This window comes from Oryx dammah, unplaced genomic scaffold (assembly GCF_014754425.2).
Source record: "Oryx dammah isolate SB20612 unplaced genomic scaffold, SCBI_Odam_1.1 HiC_scaffold_14, whole genome shotgun sequence".
In the NCBI taxonomy this organism is placed as follows: domain Eukaryota; kingdom Metazoa; phylum Chordata; class Mammalia; order Artiodactyla; family Bovidae; genus Oryx; species Oryx dammah.
The window spans coordinates 13,009,332-13,031,573 of record NW_024070198.1 but is presented as its reverse complement, the minus strand read 5'-3'; the positions used below and the strand labels follow the sequence as shown (position 1 = coordinate 13,031,573).

The window sequence follows — 22,242 nt, the reverse complement described above, 5'->3', positions numbered from 1 at the left end:
CTGCCTGTTTTTAGTATATATAAATAGACTCGACTATACGTATTATTTTTGCATTCAGCCTCAAGTTTTTGAGACTTATCCACGTTATACTCATTGATTTTTCCCTGGTGTATAGTACTTCACTATATAATACTGTAGATCTCATTCGGTCCCACACGTCTTACAAATTATTGTCTTCCCCAAATTTATATTTCCAGGTTGACCTTTCCTTTAAGTCAGTGTCTCTACTTTGATACAAGGATCTCACTTTACCAACCAGAAGATAATTCTTGATTTCCTGCTCTCCCATTCCCGTTTCCCAATCTGTTCCTTTTTGTGTTCCATGTCTCCTCATGACACCATTTACCCAGCTCTGCAAGAACCAAAATGGAGATGGAGAAACATTTGGTTTTTTTCCCCCAGATCTGTTTTGTATTATTATTATTTGCAGTAACATCAAACCGTCCATTTACAAATTTTCTGGCCTGCAGTCAGCTGGGGACTCAGGTGTGATACCTGGTTTTGGGAGGAAACGGCAACACACTCCAGTATTCTTGCCTGGGAAAGCCCATGGGCAGTCTGTCACTCTACAGATTATGGAGTGACGAGAGTAAGACCTGACTTGTGACTGAATGACGGCAACAGCAATCAGTAGCATATATGTGTCAATCCCCATCTCCCAGTGAACCCCCCCCCCCTTCCTCCTTGGTATCTATATTTGTTCTCTACATATAAATGCACCACATCTTCTTTATCCTTTCCTGTTTACAGACATTCAGGTTGCTACCATGTCCTGGCTACTGTAAATACTTTTGCCGTGAACGCTGGCGCACCTGTGTCTTGCCGAATTCTAGTTTTCTCTGTGTGTATGCCCAGTAGTAGGATTCATACGGCAGTTGTATTTTTAAATTTTTAAGGAACCTCCATTCCGTTTTCCATCAATTTACACTCCCACTAAGAAGGTTCCCTTCTCTCCTTACCCTCTCCAGCATTTATTCTTTGTAGAGTTTTGATGATGACTATTCTAACCACTGTGAGGTGATACCTCATTGTAGTTTTGATTTGCATTTCTCTAAAAATTAGCAGTGCAGAGCATCTTTTCATGTTTGTTGGCCATCAGTATGTCATCTTTGGAAAAATGTCAACTTAGGTCTTCCACCCATTGTTTTTTTTTTGATTGGGCTTTTTTTTTTTCCTATATTGAGCTACATGAATTGCTTGTATATTTTAGAGATTAATCATTTGTCATGTTTGCAAATATTTTTTCCCATTCTGAGGGCTGTCTTTTTGTCTTATACTTTCCTTTGCTGTGCAAAAGCTTTTAAGTTTAATTAGGTCCTATTTAGTTTTTATTTTCATTATGCTTAAGTGGGTCAAAAAAGATCTTGCTGTGATTTATATTACAGAGTGTTCTGTCTATGGTTTCCTTTAAGAGTTTTAGTGTCTGGCCTTACATTCAGGTCTTTAATCCATTCAGAGTTGATTTCTGTCTGTGGTATTAGGGAATGTTCTAATATCATCCTTCTTCATGTAGCTGTCCAGTTTTTCCAGTCACTGGACCAGCAGGTAAGTCCCAAGAGGCAGTTTCTGATGTCTGACACTGACTTGTTGGATAGCAAATATTTTCTGTTAACTGGCACAACTCAAGTTTTTGCCTTAGAGCCTCACATCATCTGCTCTGGCACTTGATAACATATGCTCCTACAGTCAATTTGGATGATGCCAGCAAGTGTTGTGGGAAATCGGGGAGGTCTCTCTTTAATCAGGACATGGAAGACTGTACTGAGATTCTGTTCTTATAGTCTCCCCACTTTTGCCTCTAAGTGGTCACATTCCCAAACAGCTTTACTGTTTGGATGTTCTATATAAAGTCAAGAATTTCCTTTTGGTCTTCTATTGAATTTGACATAAATTCTCAATAATGAAAAAAAAAAACCATTAGAAAAAAGAGGTTTTTCTTTTTTTCTAGGATGTATCTAAATTAATCTTTTGCTTTTTCTAGTGATCATTTCCTAAAAATAACACACAGTTACACATATTTTACAGTTAAATCTTTTTTTATTCTCTTGTGGAATGCTATGTTTAATGTTACAGTATAGTTGTCAAAGCTACTGAAATGTGACACATGTCCATGTCTAAATGCTGCAGAACAGTATAACTTTAAACAAAAGTTATTTTACAGCTGAGGTCTGATGGTTTTTAAACCGATGCCTATGTGTATGGCCAGCCACAAACCTGGGGGATGTCTATTTCCTGTACATGTATATACAAATATATCCATACATATTTATATGCACACAGGCATGTATTAATTTATGTGTGAAATTTATAAAATTATATATATACACATACATGCATATCTATATACATATACCCACCCCTGCTATTGAGCTCACTTTTCTAACTAATCAGCTACATGCCCAATTATTGCTGCTCAGTATAACTACATGATTTTAGTGCCAATACCAAGCACCTTTTCAGATGCAGGACAGGTATGCCTGTGCATATAGATATGTGTATTTATGTATGTTTGTGTATATAAAGGAATCATTTCTCCCTTTTATGCTTCAGTCATGCATTACTACAATAAACAGTCTTTTCACCATAGGTTTTGAAATTCTAAACAGTGTAAAATCTACTTCTGGAAAACTGTATATGTTCATAGTTACAAAAAATATATTATATATATGATTGAAACCTATTGAGTACATATGTTCTCTGAATCTGGCTATATCCTAGCCCTTAGATAAATTAAAAAACACCCTCTTAACAGGATGTTATGATAGGCTTAAATAGAACACTACCTGTATTTAGAATAGTTGATAATATTTTAAAAGTTGACAAAATGATGTTAAAGATTTGAAAAACACTATGCCTCTGCATTAAATATATAAACGTTTCCAGCAAGGGCCTGGTTCAATTCATTCTAAGATTCTCATGTTCCAAGCGTAACCAATAATTGTAGTCATTATTCTTAAAATTATGGCTCATTAAGGCTTTTATACAAAAAAAAAGCCCTAGTTTTAATCATTTATAAAAAACAAGTTATATTTAAAAGAAAAAATGTACATGAACACTAAAGTACTCACGGATATTATCCTGTACAAAGTGTGACTCCGTAAAGATAGGAGGCTCGCTCCCTGTAAGAGCACCCCATGGTAGCACATGTAGACCTGGTTTGGTTCCTCTGCTCTGCGGCTATTCAGCGTGTAAAATTTAAACCATTTTCACATTGACATTTAGATTTAATACAGTGCAAATGTTTGAGAATAACTTGTTCCCCCCAGTGAAACAAGGACCAGCGTTATGCTGAATATTCTTCAGATCTATTTACAAATTGAGCTAAAAGTTCACCATAAACTTTGAAATTTGCTGAATATCAGCAGAAATGTTACTGAACTAGCAGCAATTGCATTTAAAATATTTGATAGTTATTTGAGAGAATGCATAAAATTTTCCAGGCTGTACTCTGAATCATATTGCTCTTGATCCCAAAGATCACTCAGATTTTCAAGAATTGATCTCATACTTGTTTTTCCAGAAGTAGAGGTGTCAGCTTTTTCTGCTTTGCCATCCTTTAATTGGAAGAAAGATAAAATGGAAAATTTCAAAAATTTTTCTTTAAAATACCACGCTTGTTTCTGTTGAAAAACACTTCAAACTACGGGGAAGCTCATGATCTTGTAAGATAGCCTATTCTATTTTCCACTGCCCTAATAATTTACCATTTTATGCTTTTTATTTGAGAAGAATTTTAAGAACATTGCAAAGAACTCTGTCACTTTGGGCTCTATCGTTCTTCCTCCCTGTATATATATTACAAAGTTAGATATATAGATTATCAGCCTTTCCCGAAACCAATTCAGAGTTAAGTTGTAGGTATTATTTATGCCCCTTTACCCCAAGAACAAGGACACTCTTTTATAACCAAAGTACAAAAATCAAGATCTCATATATTCAGATTTTGCTACTAAGATGGTTTATGCCAACAGCTCTTGCTTCCTTGGAAGACCCCTTGAGCCCAGTTCTGCTTGCTGAAAGAAGTCACCCATAAGAATATTCTAATGAAATAAAAATACATTTGAAGCAATCCATGTTTCTTTGAGCCTTTTTTCTAGGTTACACAGATCTTGTTCTCTCTACCTTATCTTACATGACATACTTAAGGCATCTCTCCATTCTGGCCACCTTTTGGGGACTAATTTGTTACTGTTGCAAATGCCACAGCAAGAATCAGACATAATATTCTAAATGTGGCTTAACATACAGAGGGAAACTTTCTCTAAAATTTGGACATAACCCTGTTATTATGGCTGGTTTAACTGCATTATATAAAGCTATCTTTTACCATAATTTATACTGAGTGTACAATTGATTTTCTGAACCAACACAGGACTTTAAATCAACCCTGTTCGTTTTACATTATTAAACTGACAGTATTTCCAGCTGGTGCATTATTTGCTAATGGACCGTTATCTATTAGTTCTGTAAACAACAAAAATATCTATTATCTTCATACCTTTGTGATAATATAGGCATTGTTATCCTGCCAAGGCTGAAGATGCTCAGAGAAGTTAATTTGCCTCGAGTCACCAGTTAATAGGAGGCAGGGCAAGGAATGAAGAGTCAGGTCTAGCTGACTCGAGATAGTTCCTACCTGCTAAAGGACAGCTAAAGAAAGAAAACTCAGGGAGCACGCTAGAGCCATCAATCAGAAAGTCAAAACTTCAAATATCCCCTAGTATCTGAGAGTTTTATCTGGACATCAGAAATGCCCTCAAAGGGTTATCCAGTTGATACTAAAGTGAACACCTTTGCTGCCCCTTTTAATACTTTTACCAAGTAGTGCCAGAAGTCTGTGAACACATATATTATAAATACAAAAATTGTTTAAGTTTTTTACCTTATCAAGAGTAAACAGATCAAGGAGTTGATCTGTCCCCATACTCTGCAAACTAGAATTCTCTTGGCTAATAACAGTATTTGCTATGTTCATCTTGAATTTCTGCAAACCCATTATTTTCTCTTCCAATGTTCCTCTGGTTATCAATCGGTACACATTAACCACACGTTTCTGAATGAGAAAAAGAAGTTAAGCAACTGTAGTGTTCTTGCCTGCAGAATCCCAGGGACAGGGGAGCCTGGTGGGCTGCCATCTATGGGGTTGCATAGAGTCGGATACGACTGAAGTGACTTAGCAGCAGCAGCAGCACAAATAAATGGTTAAGCTTTGAGATTCACCAAATCAGAGGGATTTGTATGCTTGTTTTAGGTACCTGACTACTACTGAATTAGGATTGCGGGTTTTTTTTTTTTAAATCTGTGCCCAAGACCTTAAAATGTCTGCATCACAGAATATTAGGAATGGATAGTATCCCAGGTTTTCTTGGCCCAAGCACCTCATTTAATGTGAGAAAGTTGTGCAACAAAATTAAGTGACTTACCTAATGTCACAACACTTATTAACATAAAAATAGGAACTCAAACCAAGACTTTGTCTTTTGGGGGAAGTATTATTCCCAGTGTGCAAGCTAACACCTGTGAGTGCTGACTTTTTACCTGCCCAATGCGATGGGCCCGGTCCATGGCTTGTAGATCACGCATGGGATTCCAGTCATGCTCCACAAATACCACCGTATCAGCGCCTGTTAAGTTAAGCCCCAGGCCACCAACATGAGTTGTAAGTAAAAGAACATCTATGGATGGATCATTGTTAAACCTAAAAACATAGATATTAAAAAATAAAATTAGTACATTGCTTCCTAAAGTTCCAATAACAGACACTTAAAAGTTTAATAAATACTAAAGAGCACAAATAAGAACGTTGCTTTATAAATCCATGATACAGCCATTTCTGTGACCACTACAGTTGAGACTACCTTCTTTTAAATAGACATAAAATCTGTAGTAGTAGAAAAAAGGTATTCTATAACATGTTAGAAATTTCATACCTGGCAATTAAGTCCAATTGCAAAATGTACTTGAGTAATTTTCAAAAATGGAACACTAAGACAAAACCCAAGTATGAACCTTTAACATATGGAGACAGAATAGTGTGGGAAAAGGTTAGATCAGTCAGGGAAGGCAGATTAGGGTGGTAAGGGTTGCTAAAATCATACTAGTCCTAGAAGATATTGACAAAGGACATCTAGTAGCTTCTAGGAAAAAGAAAAACTAACATTACCAAGCTTTTTTCTTCATTTATTACTGACTGAGACAATCACTGGGCTTTACTTTATATGCTTTATATTATTTGTTACAGTAGCTCTATAAGGATATTACTATTTGAAAGAGACCCAGGCTGTGTGGATAAGAAACGTTAGTGCCCAAGAGAACACTGCTTTGATGGTGGAGTCTGGAGTCAAGCCTGGGTTTTGAGTCCCTTCCTAGGGCTCTGATTTGTGCCTTAAGATCTCTTAGGAACGTCTGTTAAAAATGCTTTGAAGTCAGCAGCCTGCATGACAGATCCTAGGAATCTGCATTTTAAAAAATGAACCACTGAGATTTCTAAAGCAGACCACATATAAGAAACACTGCACTCAGACTGCTTCCAAGCCAGGCCAGCTTCCATCTTGTTCTCAGTGCAGAGGGAGAAATGAGGATAAAGATCATAGTTAAGCTACCTGTTTTCCACCTCTTACCCCCAACCACCAAATGCAGATGAAGGGGAAATAGTTACCTCTGTTTTGATGCCTTAAACTTCTTTCATGCCCTTAAGGATGCTTTCCTAGTAACAGTTCTTTCCCCCTAGCTAAACAAACTACTCAATTATATTTCTGCAGTTCTGTATTTTGAAAAGGTAAAGATTTAGTTGGGTTGAATCATATAATAAAACACATTTTCAGATATTTAGTCAAAGTAGCTCGTGGGCAAACTTCTATGTAAGTAATAGTAATACACTGACTATAACTTATTTATGAGTTTTAGAAGACACTTACCGCGCAACAATGGAATGCCTCTGACCAGGAGGTATGCTACCATCCAGTCTCAAGTAAGTGACAGAGGGTAAATGAGGTTTGAGAAGATCATGCTCTACTATATCAAGCATGCTTTTAAGCTGACAGAAGATCAGGATCCTGTGCTGGGCTACTACAGACTCTGTGCCACTCTCGGAAGTACTGCCATTTCCCAGACCACAGTCCAACAGCAACTTGAAGAAAGAATCACTTGTTATATACAGGTGTCTCATGAAAGTAGGCAGTCAATCTCACTGAAATAAATGCTTCTCTTGTTAACTTACCTGTGACCTGAAAAACAGGTTAGCATTTTGGGCTATCGTTATGTAATATTTTCTACTCTAGCCCATGTGAAATCAAAACTCTTCATCCATTAATTATTCTCAATAAAACTTAAGCCAGAAAAGCTATAAAACCTAAAATAACTGAAGTCCAGATCTTAAACAGGCTTTCTTTTAAGAGTAAACTAAAAGCTGAGTTTTGCAATAAGGAGCTCACAATCTGAGATATGATGTACTACAAGTGATATGAGCAAAATGGCAGAGTAAGCAGTTTCTAGAAAAATAAATTCAAATGGTCCACAAGACCATACATTATAGTCAGAGCGATAGTCACAGTGACAAAAAGAGAAACCTTGAAAACACCAAGGGAAAAGTGACTCCCACCACCCCTGCCCTGCATGATTTGTGGGATCGTAAGTTTCCTGATCAGGGAGCAAACCCAGGCCCTGGCAGTGAAACTGCCAAGTCCTAACCACTGGACCACCAAGGAAAGCCCAGAAGTGACTTCATGTGAAAGGGATTCTCAATGAGATTAACACCTGTTTTCTCATCAGAAGCCATGGAGGTCATTATCAAGAAAGTGAAAAAAATCTATAGAATTGGAGGGAGTACTGCAAATTATATATCTGATAAAGGCTTAACATCTAGAATATAAACTCCTAAAACTCAACCAGAAGAAACAGTCCAATGAAAAAAATAGTTGAAGAACTTCAACAGATATTTCTCCAAAGAAGATATGTCTTAATAAGCACATGAAAAAAACACCATTATTAGTCATTAGGGAAAACTAATCAAATCAACAATGTGACACCATCTCATACCTACAGTGACGGTTAAATTAGAAAAAGGAAACTCTTGGGGAGGATGTAGAGGAGTCAGAACCCTGGCACATGGCTTGCAATGTGAACGTTACAGCCACTGTGGAAAGGTTTGGTAGTTCCTTCAAAAGTTAACCACAGAATAACTATGTAATCCAGCAGTTTCACTCTCATATCTACACCTAAAAGAACTCAGATACCTGTAAGGTAATGTTCACTGCAGCATTATTCACAATAGCCAGAGGGGGAGGCAACCCGAGTGTCCGTCAGCACATGACTGGAGAAAGGAAATGTGGCTTGCTGCGCTGTGCTCAGTGTGTCTGACTGTGAGCCCATGGGCCCTAGCCCGCCAGGCTCCTCTGTCCAGGGGGTTCTCTAGGCAAGAGAACTGGACTGGGTTGCTATGCCCTCCTCCAGGGGACCGTCCTGAACCAGAGATGGAACCCTGGTCTCCTGCTGCAGGTGGATTCTTTACCATCTGAGCCACAGGGAAGCCCGCAACATGGTGGTGGTGGTGGCAGCAACAGTGGAAGAACATTATTTGGCCATAAAAGTGAAGTGCTGGTGCATGCTGGGACGCGAAGGGAACTCGGGAATAGGGAGAACTAGCCAACCACCGAAGAACAAACATGGGATCCCACTTACGTGAAATATTTACAACAGGCACATTCATACAGACAAAGTAGATTAGAGGTTCCCAGGGTTACAGAAAGCAAAGTGGGGAGTTACTGCTAAACAGGGAGAGTTTCAGGCCTTCCCTGGCAGCCAGGTGGTTAAGACTTCTCACTCCCTCTGCAGGGGACACGGGTTCAATCCTGTGTGCTGCATGGTGCAGCCACAAATAAATAAATATAGGTACAGAGTTTCTATCTGGATGATGGAAAAATTCTGGTATAGTGGTGATGGGTACATAACACTGAATGTAATTAATGCCACAGAATTCTACATTTCAAAAACAGCTGAAGTGGCAGTTGTTATACTTTACCACAATTTTTTAAAAAGCTGTATGAAAAATCTAACCAAATTTTTTGAAAATGGTAAATCAATCAGTAATCTTTTGGAAAAGCAAATTTATCTACTGTTACAGATCAGGAATGTACAACACACATCTAACACTTAAAAGATGCACTTACTTGTTTCAAAGCTGAGAGTTTAGGGGCATGCTGAATATCATGGAGAGAAGAATTCTGAGCTGCAAGTTTTTCAGTAGTACTCTTGAACTCTGGATGCTGAGGTGTTAAGACTAATGCTGGATGGTTGCACAGTTTACGTAAGTACTGTAATGCCTTTAAGAGGGAAAAAAGCATATATAAGTCTCCTTCCCATGACACAAATATTTGTATCTCAGGATCTCTTCCTGTGCTACCGCATCTGTCTAGAATGCCCTTCTTCACCTGCTTACACTCCTATTCATTCTTCAGGAACGAGTTCAAATATCTTATCTGTTATGTCTTCATCTGTACTTCTTGTGTAATTTGTGTTTATTTCTGTGAGAGAATTTATAACATAGAAATTGTACTGTGATGTCTATCTTCCCCACTAGACCAATGACCTTCTCATGACAAAAAGTTTTATTAGCTCCTACAGCTAACCCTTTTGAACTGAAAGTGCCTTATAATGTTGCTAGATGATTCTAGAATTAGACACCATTTCCTAAAGGAAGGTTCCTCAAACATTAGTGGGTATGAAAGCTTCGTAAGACCCTTTTAAATCTATATATCTCTCCCCTCTACACAGTATTCTGATTCAACATGTCTGGTGGTGGGAAAGGGAAGGTGGAACTATGTAGCTGTGTTTGAGAATCAGGTTTGTTTCCTCCGACTCAGCCATACCCTTGTCTTTGTCATTTACTTGGCCTATGATTTGGGTCTCACTTTTGGCACAGATTTGTATCAGTAAGCTCCACTGCTGGGCACTATGATAAAACTGGGAGAGGTATGAGCTTTCAAAATCACCTTTTCCCGTTTCTATCTTTAAAAATGCTGTAGTATTTTAATATCTTCATATCTTGGTGACAAGGGGGGGTTGGGAGATATTCTACAGTGGAATATTTCAAAAGGGAAAGAAAAAATGAGTTGACGCTTTCTCTTTTTTCTCAAGCACATTCATCATCTGTCTCAGGACTTCTGTACTGTATGTAATATCTCTGCCTGGAATCATTTCCTCCCACGAATCTACATGCCTCAACCTTCATTCAGATCTTTGCTCAAATGTCACCTTCTCAGTATATCCCTGATCACCCTGTTGAAAAACTACTACCTACCCTGACTCCTATACTGTATAAGCCCATAGTTAATTTTCTTTTACATGATACATGTTTTTTATTATATTTTCCACCCCTAGGGTCTTATTCACTGCTTTAATTAACACCTGAGATTAGAAAAAAATTACTGCCTTGTGGTAGGTATTCAAAGATTTTATGAATAGGAAACATAACTCTTTATGTAATAACATATTGCAGTTTTCACTTTCATTTTAATATTAAATTACCTATTACTAATTATACTAACATGAAAATTAAATTGGCTTTTACCTATTTTCAAGAATGTATACACAAAACTGAAAAAATTAGATAAATCCATATTTCAGTGTTTCATATAAACATTGCTGTATGAAGAGCATTCTTCAACATTTAAAAAGTGGGCTATAGTATGTACCTGGAATACATGACCTGTAGCTTTAAGCTTTGGTTTTTCAGTTTCTTCAGAAAATGCAGCTGAAGAAACTGTTTCATCAACATCGCACTTGGCACGAGACTTAGCAAAGTCCTCATAGAGCTGAACCTGTAAATTCCCCACAAAAGCAGTAAGTATATTTTTTTCAATTGTTCAAAACATAACTAAAAAAGGCCAGTAAGAACAGCAATGTAAATCAGCCCTCATCGAAGAAAATAAATTACACAACCTACTTGAGTATAGACGATCCACTGCATCATGGTAGGTTTCTTTTAAATTACATTTAGAAAACAAGCTTAACACATTGTTCAGCTGCTAAAATATTTTTTAAAAAATAGTCAAATAATCCTAAATTCAATTTTTCCACTCTATTCAAGAAGGTAAATAAGTTACCGATAAAAGAGAACCTGAACCCTTATAAGTAAATGAGGAAATCTTCCTTAAGTGAAATTATATGGTCAAGACCCTAACAGGTATGTTTCAAAAGACCAAGTTTTAAAACAGATACTAACCACAGAATCCACACCAAGTTTAAAGTATTTCCTTATGAGTCTGGGTTCCTGCCTTGTATATGTTAAAACAATGTGAAAGGGAAGAAATCTACAGTGCTAAAGAACAGAAGTCAGAGAATAAAAACCTATAGGTGCAAAAAAACCCAGATGTCACTTCCCTCTCCAGCTCCCTTCCTCCAGACTACTTAAATGTGTTTTATGCTGATGTTATAATACCACTATAATATCTCATATGCCATATGGTTTTTTCATATGGCACCTTTTCTTTATCATACTTAAAGTCTTCATCTCATTACTCTAAAATTTTTCTTTCAAGAAATATGAATCCGATTTTTACAAACAAGGGATGAGGGCCGAGAAATGATGTAGATAATATCACAGAGCTCTTAGCATTTAAATTAGTGTTTTGTCCACAAAACTGAAGTTGGGTAGATAAATAGTAAAAGGTTAACTGTCTGTATACTGGAGGGGAAAGGAGCTACTTTGCAGATACGTCTATGTAATTTTATTCATCTGAACCATACTAAATCATAGAAAGTGAAGAGGAACTAAAGAGCCTCTTGATGAAAGTGAAAGAGGAGAGTGAAAAGGTTGGCTTAAAGCTCAACATTCAGAAAACTAAGATCATGGCAGCTGGTCCCATCACTTCATGGAAAATAGATGGGGAAACAGTGGAAACAGTGTCAGACTTTATTTGGGGGGGGCTCCAAAATCACTGCAGATGGTGACTGCAGCCATGAAATTAAAAGACGCTTACTCCTTGCAAGAAAAGTTATGACCAACCTAGACACCATATTAAAAAGCACAGATATTACTTAAGTCAACAAAGGTCCATCTAGTCAAGGCTATGGTTTTTCCAGTAGTCATGTATGGATGTGAGAGTTGGACTGTGAAGAAGGCTGAGCACCAAAGAATTGATGCTTTTGAACTGTGGTGTTGGAGAAGACTTTTGAGAGTCCCTTGGACTGTAAGGAGATCCAACCAGTCCATTCTAAAGGAGATCAGTCCTGGGTGATCATTGGAAGGACTGATGTTGAAGCTGAAACTCCAATACTTTGGCCACCTCATGTGAAGAGTTGACTCATTGGGAAAGACTCTGATGCTGGGAGGGATTGGGGGCAGGAGGAGAAGGGGATGACAGAGGATGAGATGGCTGGATGGCATCACCGACTCGATGGACGTGAGTCTGAGTGAACTCCGGGAGTTGGTGATGGACAGGGAGGCCTGGTGTGCTGCGATTCATGGTGTCACAAAGAGTTGGACACGACTGAGCAACTGAACTGAACTGAATCATCTGATACTGAAACAGACTGATGCTTATTAACCTAGAACACAACATAAACATTCAAAGAGAAAATTCTGTATAGGCCATATTTTACTAAGACAAGAGATAGCTTCCCCTTACAAAAATACCACACACACAAATACTACACAAGGAAAGGCATACAATAAGCGCCTTTGACAATGGTCTCTATGTACAAAATCAGAACTGGGCAGATGCCAATACTTCTCTTGAAAATTTACTGGCAATACTTCAGAAGAGATGAGGTCCCACTTCCCAACTCAGCCCTGATGTATACACCTATAATGCTGCTGTAAGGAAAAGACATCACAGGCAGACCTCTGGCCCTAAAAAACACTGGCTTACTTCTTTATCACTGGCTGGCTTACTTCTTTATCATTTTAACGTTCCAACTTTTCCAATTAACTTGAGATGTATAACAAAGCGATTATGACAGTAGATTCTGTATTAATGCTGTGCTGAAAATGCACAAACCCATATGTGTACTTATATACCCAAACAGATTCATTCAGGTTTTCTCTACACCTGTTTGAAACAGAATATTCTTGAAGTCTAAGGAAGTAGAAGCTAGATTAGAGCAATAAAACCAAAGGCTAAATCCATTTACTCACTACCTTTATGACTTATTCAAAGCATTCTAGTAACAGACACAGCATCAACAACCACCATCACCAGATTCCTAACCTGGAGAGGACTGAGAGTACAGTAATAGTCTTGAATAATTTTGGGTGGTAGATCCTGTAAAACATCTTCTTTCATTCTTCTCAAAAGAAATGGCAGGACTTGGCGGTGCAGTGCATCCATTGCAAGAACACCTGTTAATAATTATTAACAGAATTAATTTTATATTTATCCTCATTAATTTCTCTAATAAAATTAAATGACTTCCCTCAAATTAGATATAAATTAGATTCATGTGCATAGAATATATAATGGTATCTCTTTTCATACCTGCTTCTTGTTCCCGACTGGAGCTTCGAGCATCCCTACTTGCTAATATCGGTTTACCATACCGAGCAGCAAACTGGCGTTCAGTCCCCAAAAATCCTGGCATGAGGAAATCAAATAATGACCACAGCTCCAAAACGTTGTTCTGAATATAAGAAAGGAACACCAGTTATCTTGTGTGCTAGGATTATTTCTTTACACTTAAAAATGGAACATTAATGAAAGCCCACTGTAATGACATAGATGAGAGATTATCACTATATTTCTGGATATGAGTCTACATTTTATTGTGTAAAATTTGGAGAAAATACTCTATCCTATTTAGAGGAACTTTGAAGTCTTTTCCACCACAATGAGCCTTGGTCCACAGTATTTAAATCTTTTTGGTCGGTTCTATCAAGCAGTAAATAGAGCAGAAAGATGAATACATTTCTGGTTTTTCTGAGACTAAGATTAACAGCAAGATTTAAGAAATTTGGCCATCACTACCATTTATTCAACACACGAAAACCTAGAAGAGTTTGGTTATAGGTCATGTCTACCCAGTATTTCTGGGTCATGAGAAAAGGTAAAGGTTCTTTCCAATTCTACTTGGAGTTTCACAAAACCAAAACCAACAAAAAAAACCCCCACACTTTTCCATTTTGGATGCCTTCCCAGTATGTGTGGACCCTAAGGTACCATCGTATCTGTTTACCCCTTCCAGAAGCCCTTCTCACTCTGCTTAAGCTCTGGCTCACCGTGGTGGGTTGCCTTCCTGCAGTGAAACCCTTCTAACTGCACTTGGGCTTTGCCTCCTGACTCATGGGGTGCTGCTACTGCTGCTGCTAAGTCATTTCAGTTGTGTTTGACTCTGTGCGACCCCACAGACGACAGCCCATCAGGCTCCCCTGTCCCTGGGATTCTCCATGCAAGAACACTGGAGTGTTGCCCTTTCCTTCTCCAATGCATGAAAGTGAAAAGTGAAAGCGAAGTCGCTCAGTCGTGTCCAACTCTTTGCGACCCCATGGACCGCAGCCTTCAAGGCTCCTCCGTCCATGGGATTTTCCAGGCAAGAGTACTGGAGTGGGGTGCCATCGCCTTCTCTAGACTCATGGGCTACTATAGCCTAAAATCACATTTTAAATATGAGATTTAAAACCGGGTTTGCTCAGATACTGCTACATACCAAATGAACCATTATAAAAGCAAGATAATTATTGGAAATTATTCCAAAAACTAAAAAAAACCTCTTTAATTCACTGTCAAATGCCAAGTAAAGAAAAGGTAAATAATTACCTGGATTGGTGTTCCAGAAAGAATAATCCTATAATTAGCAGTCAGTTGTTTTACTGCTTTTGACAATTTTGTTTTTCCATTTTTGATGACATGGCCTTCATCAAGAATACAGTAGTTAAATTTAATATTTCTAAGGAAGAATAAACAAAAAATGTTAGCATCTTTTACTACATGTCAGGAACAAGATGAAGAGTCTTTGAGGCAGAAAGATACAATTCTCTCTGAATTTGACACTGTTTTCCTTAAAAAAATTTTAATTCTTACCTAAAGAAATCTATGTCATTTCTCACAACATCATATGAAGCCACTATGAGATTGTGCCTTTTCACCTGATGCTGTAACCTGCATTTAAAAATAAGGAAGATTAGAAAATGGGGAATCTGCCAAGTTTGTGATATACTTTCAAAGTGGAAAGCACAGATGCCATTGTATAAAGTGATTTCAATCTGCCTACCAAACCCAATATTCCTTTCTGCTTACTCTACATCCACGACCCTGCTACCTGAAGGCCATTCTCCTTACAACTTGGTCATGTGGCCCTAACTCAGTCTGATTAGAAAAGAGGTGAGTACCTGACTCACAGTGAGAAGGTCATTTTATTTGCCAAAACCTCTTCCTTGGAGGCACACTATTCCTGCATCATTCCATGCTGTGCTGGGGGCCGAGTGCGAGCCATCAATCCCATGTCTCCATAATCACCAAAGAGGTGAAGCATTTTAATCAGATCAAGCCATTCACAATACTTTATTCCCCAGTCATGGAGGCTGGTTTGGGGACATGACGCAATCAAGGCCGGCCAGTCTGAGAGAATATGTCTGTTCTTTACAGTTGCCAAGCTAGGAGAATGTAGGCCTAACACTGCCCATGACCTTTTATCTACACCAACAGTAGACAGAAGTCCAGTAGAGACCAACAGAACAAGCTATGCATGCGGAAGAACAGTAATTCAGATGTACCTGAAGCAAGAAGGCACCCGGATGCTCAGGTTAATGAATGAATTTCCTGTTTGCTTAAGCTAGTCTGAGTTGAGTTTCTACCACTTATAAATGGATGAATTCCTTTACAGTAAATTCTTTAAGAGTACAAGCTCTTGAGCTGCCTGTGTTCAAATCTTCATTTAACTATACCTAGTGACCTTCTATTTAATTAGCTGAGTGATCTTCTTCCCAGGCCCCATGTCTGGACTCCTCATCTGCAAATTGGGAACAATAATAGTATGCATACCTCACAAGGTAATTAAGAGAATACATGGTATTACATAAATGTAAATAAAACTGCTTAGAATATCTAATGCCTGACCAGTAAGTGCTCAGTATATGTTAGCTATTAATTCACAGAAGGGCAGGAAATCTATAGACTAATCAGTAATCTGTGACTATCCAAGCTTTAAAAAACAAAATGATGCACCACTCTTCAACACCTGTATTTAGGAACAGAGATGTATTAACAGAACTATAGTGTTCTATGGGATCAGGGCAGCTAGAGCAAGCCACTGTGCACCAAAAGCACTTTTGGGGAGAGGAAAGAAGGAAGAGGTAGCTCTTAGGGAAAGTGCATAGAAAATGAAGAAATAACAGAAGCACCTAGGAGATGCTATGATCACAAGACTTTAGGAAAGGCACCAAGAACGGTTTTGGTTCTTGATAGTTTCCTAGCTCCAAAAACTTAAGAGCCTAACTGACTGTTGACAGTGGTTAATGTCCTTACACTTTGTATTTATGATTTATTTGGCTAGGCCATGTTTTAGCTGTGGTTTTTAATTACAGCACATGGAATCTAGTCCACCAACCAGGGACTGAACCCAGGCCCTCTGCATTGGGAGCACAGTGTTTTAGCTACTGGACTATCAGGGAAGTTCCAAAACTTCTTAAATTTTGATGAGTCTCACTGATTATATTTTTAATATGTTCATTTACTTTTCTTAAATAATTTAAAGTAAGCTTCTATGTCTGACAACCAAAAAAGCTAACTAGAATTCATTTTTAATAAATTTTATTCTTCCAAACTACTTAAAGCAAAGATTAAACATTTTTTGGTTATACAGTTCTTACCTTATTCTTTCAGTGGGAGGTCCAGTATAATGCAGTGGATTGAGATATTCTCTGGAGCAAAATTTACCTACTTCATCCACCCAATGACCTGTTAATGTTGGTGGACAAACCACCAAGGAAGGAAGTGGCATACATTCTGCCAATTTTGATCTTGCATATTCCTGGGCCCTTTACAACAGCAAAACACAATGAATTAACCAGCTTGTTTATATTGCTCAGCATCTGAAAGCCTTGTGTTAAAGTAACATTTAAAATTACCTGTGACAGTGATCTCCTGCTAGAATACAGATGGACTGTAAAGTCTTCCCTAAACCCATGTCATCACACAGAATTCCATGAAGCTTATACTTATTAAGAAATGCTAACCAGTTCACACCATCCTGAAACAGTGGGAGAAAGAGAAGAATGGTAAATGTGAACAGATCATAAAAATATTTTTCTGTAAAGAACATGTTTACAAAGACCAAACACACTGTATTTTTACAGGCAGGGAGAAATAAACGGATACAAGACACCAAAGACAAGAATTTTAATTATTAAATCAATCTTTAAATTCTTCAAGGTACATTTAAAAGGAATAATCAGTATTTATAAGATAAGTATAAAACTTTACCTGTTGATATTTTCTGAGTTCAGCATTGATTGGTACTGGAATCTTGTAATTTTCTAACTTTTTCCCATCTAACAATTGCTCCAAAAAGTGTCTTTCCTTGGCTTTCAATTGGATTAATTCTTCTGACATATTTGGAGGGTCCGGAATGCCTGCCTAAAATTATTTTTTAAGTGTATTAAAACAATTTGCTACTATTAATTTGTCTATCCCCAGATTATGAAATTATTTCAAGTCTTATCAAAATGTAAATGCAGAGATAACACAATACTGTAAACCAGCTATTCTCAATTAAAAAAATACCAAAGGTAACACACACACACACACACATATATGCAAAGAAAAACCAATTCAAAAATAGTATCATTTTAATGACTGGAAGACAAATATTTAAGAATTAGGTTTTAAAAGCACTATATAATGAGATTATTAAATAAGCACATCTAAGTGAAGAGGAACTAAAAAGCCTCTTGATGAAAGTGAAAGAGGAGAGTGAAAAAGTTGGCCTAAAGCTCAACATCCAGAAAACGAAGATCATGGCATCTGGTCCCATCACTTCATGGGAAATAGATGGGGAAACAGTGGAAACCGTGTCAGACTTTATTTTTTGGGGCTCCAAAATCACTGCAGATGGTGACTGCAGCCATGAAATTAAAAGACGCTTACTCCTTGGAAGAAAAGTTATGACCAACCTAGATACCATGTTGAAAAGCAGAGACATTACTTTGCCAACAAAGGTCTGTCTAGTCAAGGCTATGGTTTTTCCTGTGGTCATGTATGGATGTGAGACTGTGAAGAAAGCTGAGTGCCAAAGAATTGATGCTTTTGAACTGTGGTGTTGGAGAAGACTCTTGAGAGTCCCTTGGACTGCAAGGAGATCCAACCAGTCCATTCTGAAGGAGATCAGCCCTGGGGTTTCTTTGGAAGGAATGATGCTAAAGCTGAAACTTCAGTACTTTGGCCACCTGATGCAAAGAGTTGACTCACTGGAAAAGACTCTGATGCTGGGAGGGATTGGGGGCAGGAGGAGAAGGGGACGACAGAGGGTGAGATGGCTGGATGGCATCACCGACTCAATGGATGTGAGTCTGAGTGAACTCTGGGAGTTGGTGATGGACAGGGAGGCCTGGCGTGCTGGGATTCATGGGGTCGCAAAGAGTCGGACATGACTGAGCAACTGAACTGAACTGATGCTATTTTAAGAACATAGCTACAACTTATTTTTCCCATACCATTTGTTACTTGATAATGACAAAATTGTATTGTTTAAGTGGAATGCTGTTACTATAGAGCCTCTTAATTTTAGTGTTAACGGTTACCCAGGGTACTGGTTCTCAAAATGTGGTCTGCAGACCCCTCAGGATTTCTAAGACCTTTTCAAAGGGTTACTGACTGCAGATATTTCATGACAAAGGATAAGACATTGTTTGCTTTTTCCACTGTGTTGACTTTTGCTCTGATGCACAAAAGTAATGGTGGGCAAGACTGCTTTTGCCTCAAAAAGAATCAAGGCGGTGACACCACCAAGTATACGAGCAGTCACTATTACTTGCAGCCATGCACCAGCCTTGTTTTGAAACAAGCTGGTTTCACTTAAGAATGTCATTGAAGCAGTAAAAATAATTTTATTAAACCTCAACCTTTGAATGGCACATCTTTTTTAACACTCTGTGCAACAAAATATGAAGTATTCCATAAAGCATTTCTGCTGTATACCATGCATACTGAAATACAAAATATTTAGGAAAAGCACTTGTAAGATTTCTTAAAATTGTGAGTTGACCTAGCTGTCTTTTACAGAACGAGTTTACTTGAATGGACTGACAAACTATGGTTATTCTGACTTGAGTATTTAGCAGATTATTTTCTTTAAAAAATTTGGTCACTTCAAGGAAAATGAGTGGCACAACTTGTTGCCAATGATAAAATGCAAGCTGTCAAAAGAAACTTAGCACTGAAGGTGCTTCCCAATATTTAAAAATTTTCTGTTGGTGATACTAAGGAGTCTGTTTTTTGTTACTGTATGCTCATATGAATCAACCTTTAAAAGATTTACATAACTCAGTGAGCCAGTGTTCTCCAAATGAGCAATGCTTTGTAAAAGGTCTATTCAAAAGTCTAATTGATTTATTCTTTAAATGAATTAATAAATCTTTTTCCACTTTTCACTTTTAATTTCTACTACAGAAAGTATAACAAACAAAAGTTCTTTGGGGTCTTTAATTTTTAAGAGTGTAAAGAGGTACAGAGACCAAAAAGTTTGAGAACTACTGCCCTATGATTAAGAAATGTAAACTTAAAAGTTAAGAAAAGTAACATTCTGAGAACAGAACTTCAATTAAATTCAAGTGTATGCTTCTTGTAATACCAGAAATAGTATCAGGAGTGAGGTGTATATACTGTCTTAAAATGATTATATGTTATATTTTCAAAAGGGGTTTTCTGTTTTTGCCATTCTGTACAGCTCAAGGGATCTTAGTTCCCCAACGAAGGATCAAACCTGTCCCCTCTGCAGTAGAAGCTCAGAGTCCTAAGCACTGGACCACCAGGGAATTCTCTCAAAAGGTTTTAGAATTAACAACTTAATCAAGATAGAAACTAACATTTTAACACATTCAATATCCTAATGATAACCATCAAAACGAGGCCTTTCTGCACAGTGCTTTACATGGAAGTAACAAATCTTCAGGCATTTATCCTCATGGACCTTTTAATAAATAACAACCAGATACGAGGCTGTACTTCCCGGGTGGCACTACGGGTAAAGAACCTGCCTGCCAATGCAGGAGAAATAAGAGATGCAGGTTTGATCCCTGGGTTGGGAAGATCCCCTGGAAGAAGAAATGGCAACCCACTCCAGTATTCTTGCCTGGAGAATCCCATGGACAGAGAAGCCTGGAGGGCTACAGTACATAGGACCACAAAGAGTTGGACACCACTAAAGTGACTTAGCATAAGGCCATACAATGAGGTACATTTCCTAACAATGATTAGGGTTCATAAATATTGTACAGTGCCAGGAACCCTACCATTGATATCTTCCTCACTCCAATTCCTATAAAAGCAGCAAGAGTACAGTGCAGGGAATAAAAGCTTCTATCCAACCCCACTGCTTGATAGGCCCTGAATCCGTGAAAGAAAAGTACATGATTCTTCTTACAAAAATGTAACAGTGAATCAAGATAAAGCGGAATAGGAATTAACCTGCATGACATTCTTGTTTCTACTGCTGTGTCTTCAAATTCACAGCATCTGATCTGTCATTAACCCTATCCAGTGTGTTTTTATTTGTACTTGTATCTTTCAACTCAAGAAGTTCAATGTGGGTTGTTCTTATTTCTTCCATTTCACTTTTTATTACACTCATGCTTTCCCTCTACCTTCTTGAACACATGGAGCATATTTTAATGACCTTGTATACTAATTCTATTATCTGGGTCATTTCAGGGTCTGCTTCTATTGATTGACTTTTCTCCTGGGTACCTTTTTTTTTTTCCCTCTGGCCATAGCACACGGCTTGTGGGATCTCAGTTTCCCAACTAGGGATTGAACCCTGGTCATGGCAGTGAAAGCCTAGAATCCTAACCACTAGACCACTAGGGAATTCCCTCTGGTTAATTTTTTGATGTGTGCTAAATATCCTAAGTTTTATGCTGTTAGGTGCTGAACTTTTGGGGGTTAAATATTTTAGTTTTTTAAGTTTTTTTTTTCTGGGATGTAGTTAAATATCTGAAACCAATTCAATCCTTTAAGGGTTGCTTTTTTTAGGCTTTGCTAATGTGGGCTCAAATCAATCTTCTTGCAAGGGTTAATTTGGCCCCACTACTCAGGCAGTGTACTTCTGAAGACTGTACTCAGTACCCTATAGTAAGTCCTTTGACTCAGCTTTTTTTTTTTAACCAGATATAGTACCCCCAGAGACTGTTCCAAAGTATTATGCTCATACTTTTCTAGTAGAAATATAAAATGGTACAGTTTTCTGGGAAAATAGTTTGACAGTTTCTTAAGAAGTTAAACATCATATGACCCAGTAATTCCATTCCTAAATGTCTGCTCAAAAGAAAGAAAAGCAGGGACTTCCGGTGGTCCAGTGGTGAAGAGTCTGCACTTCCACTGAAGGGGCATGGGTCTGATCCCTGGTCAGGGAACTAAGATCCTATGTGCCTCACAGAGAAAGCAAAGAGAGGGGAAAAAGCTTACACCGAAATACTTTATATGTGCATGCTCACAGCAGCATTACTCATAATAGCCAAACGTCCATCGACTGATGAATGGATAAACAAAATGTGGTATTTTAGCGTATTATCTGGCCTAAAAAGGAACTACTGGACACATACTACAGAATGGATGAAATGCACATATACTTATTTCTTGAATTAAAAAATCCCATAAAAATATATTAAGTGGCTAAGTCTCACTTCAAGCCACTTCTATTTCCTGTACTGGCCACATATATTATTTCTGTCCCATAAATATACTCCAAAATTGTTCAACTTCAGCCTTGCATTCTGCTTTCTCCATAATCCAACAGACATATCATTTGCTTTTTACACTTTCAGTTACCATGTCTCAAATTTACTTTTCATGTAAACTCCAGAACAGAATCTTAGATATTACTGGGATACTCAGGAACACACTTCTAGAATAGCATCTAGAAATTAGCATCACCTAAAGAATTACCATTCTTTTACGAACCACAGTTTTATTTAAAACAGTGTTAAAAAAAAATTACCTATTAAAACAAGTCTTAACACTTATAATGTAAACATATTCAACATCTTTTTTAAAAACTTGTTCTTTAAAAGGTGTTACAATTATTACGAAGTTAATG

The 22,242-nt window shown here is 37.7% G+C and overlaps 1 protein-coding gene across 1 annotated transcript in view; it reads right to left on the bottom strand.

The window, feature by feature from the left end:
• Window positions 1-418: 418 nt before the first annotated feature.
• Window positions 419-22,242, bottom strand: part of BTAF1 (B-TFIID TATA-box binding protein associated factor 1) — a 90,228-nt gene continuing 68,404 nt past the window's right edge. The window contains exons 26-38 of the mRNA XM_040254516.1: window positions 17,415-17,567; window positions 17,060-17,181; window positions 16,802-16,969; window positions 15,015-15,092; window positions 14,751-14,880; window positions 13,476-13,617; window positions 13,209-13,339; window positions 10,692-10,817; window positions 9,168-9,320; window positions 6,918-7,129; window positions 5,539-5,698; window positions 4,883-5,053; window positions 419-3,554 (exon numbers count right to left, since the gene is read on the bottom strand). Coding sequence (XP_040110450.1) covers window positions 3,411-3,554; window positions 4,883-5,053; window positions 5,539-5,698; window positions 6,918-7,129; window positions 9,168-9,320; window positions 10,692-10,817; window positions 13,209-13,339; window positions 13,476-13,617; window positions 14,751-14,880; window positions 15,015-15,092; window positions 16,802-16,969; window positions 17,060-17,181; window positions 17,415-17,567 — 1,890 coding nt within the window. The 3' untranslated portion in view covers window positions 419-3,410. The remainder of the gene's footprint in view (window positions 3,555-4,882; window positions 5,054-5,538; window positions 5,699-6,917; window positions 7,130-9,167; window positions 9,321-10,691; window positions 10,818-13,208; window positions 13,340-13,475; window positions 13,618-14,750; window positions 14,881-15,014; window positions 15,093-16,801; window positions 16,970-17,059; window positions 17,182-17,414; window positions 17,568-22,242) is intronic.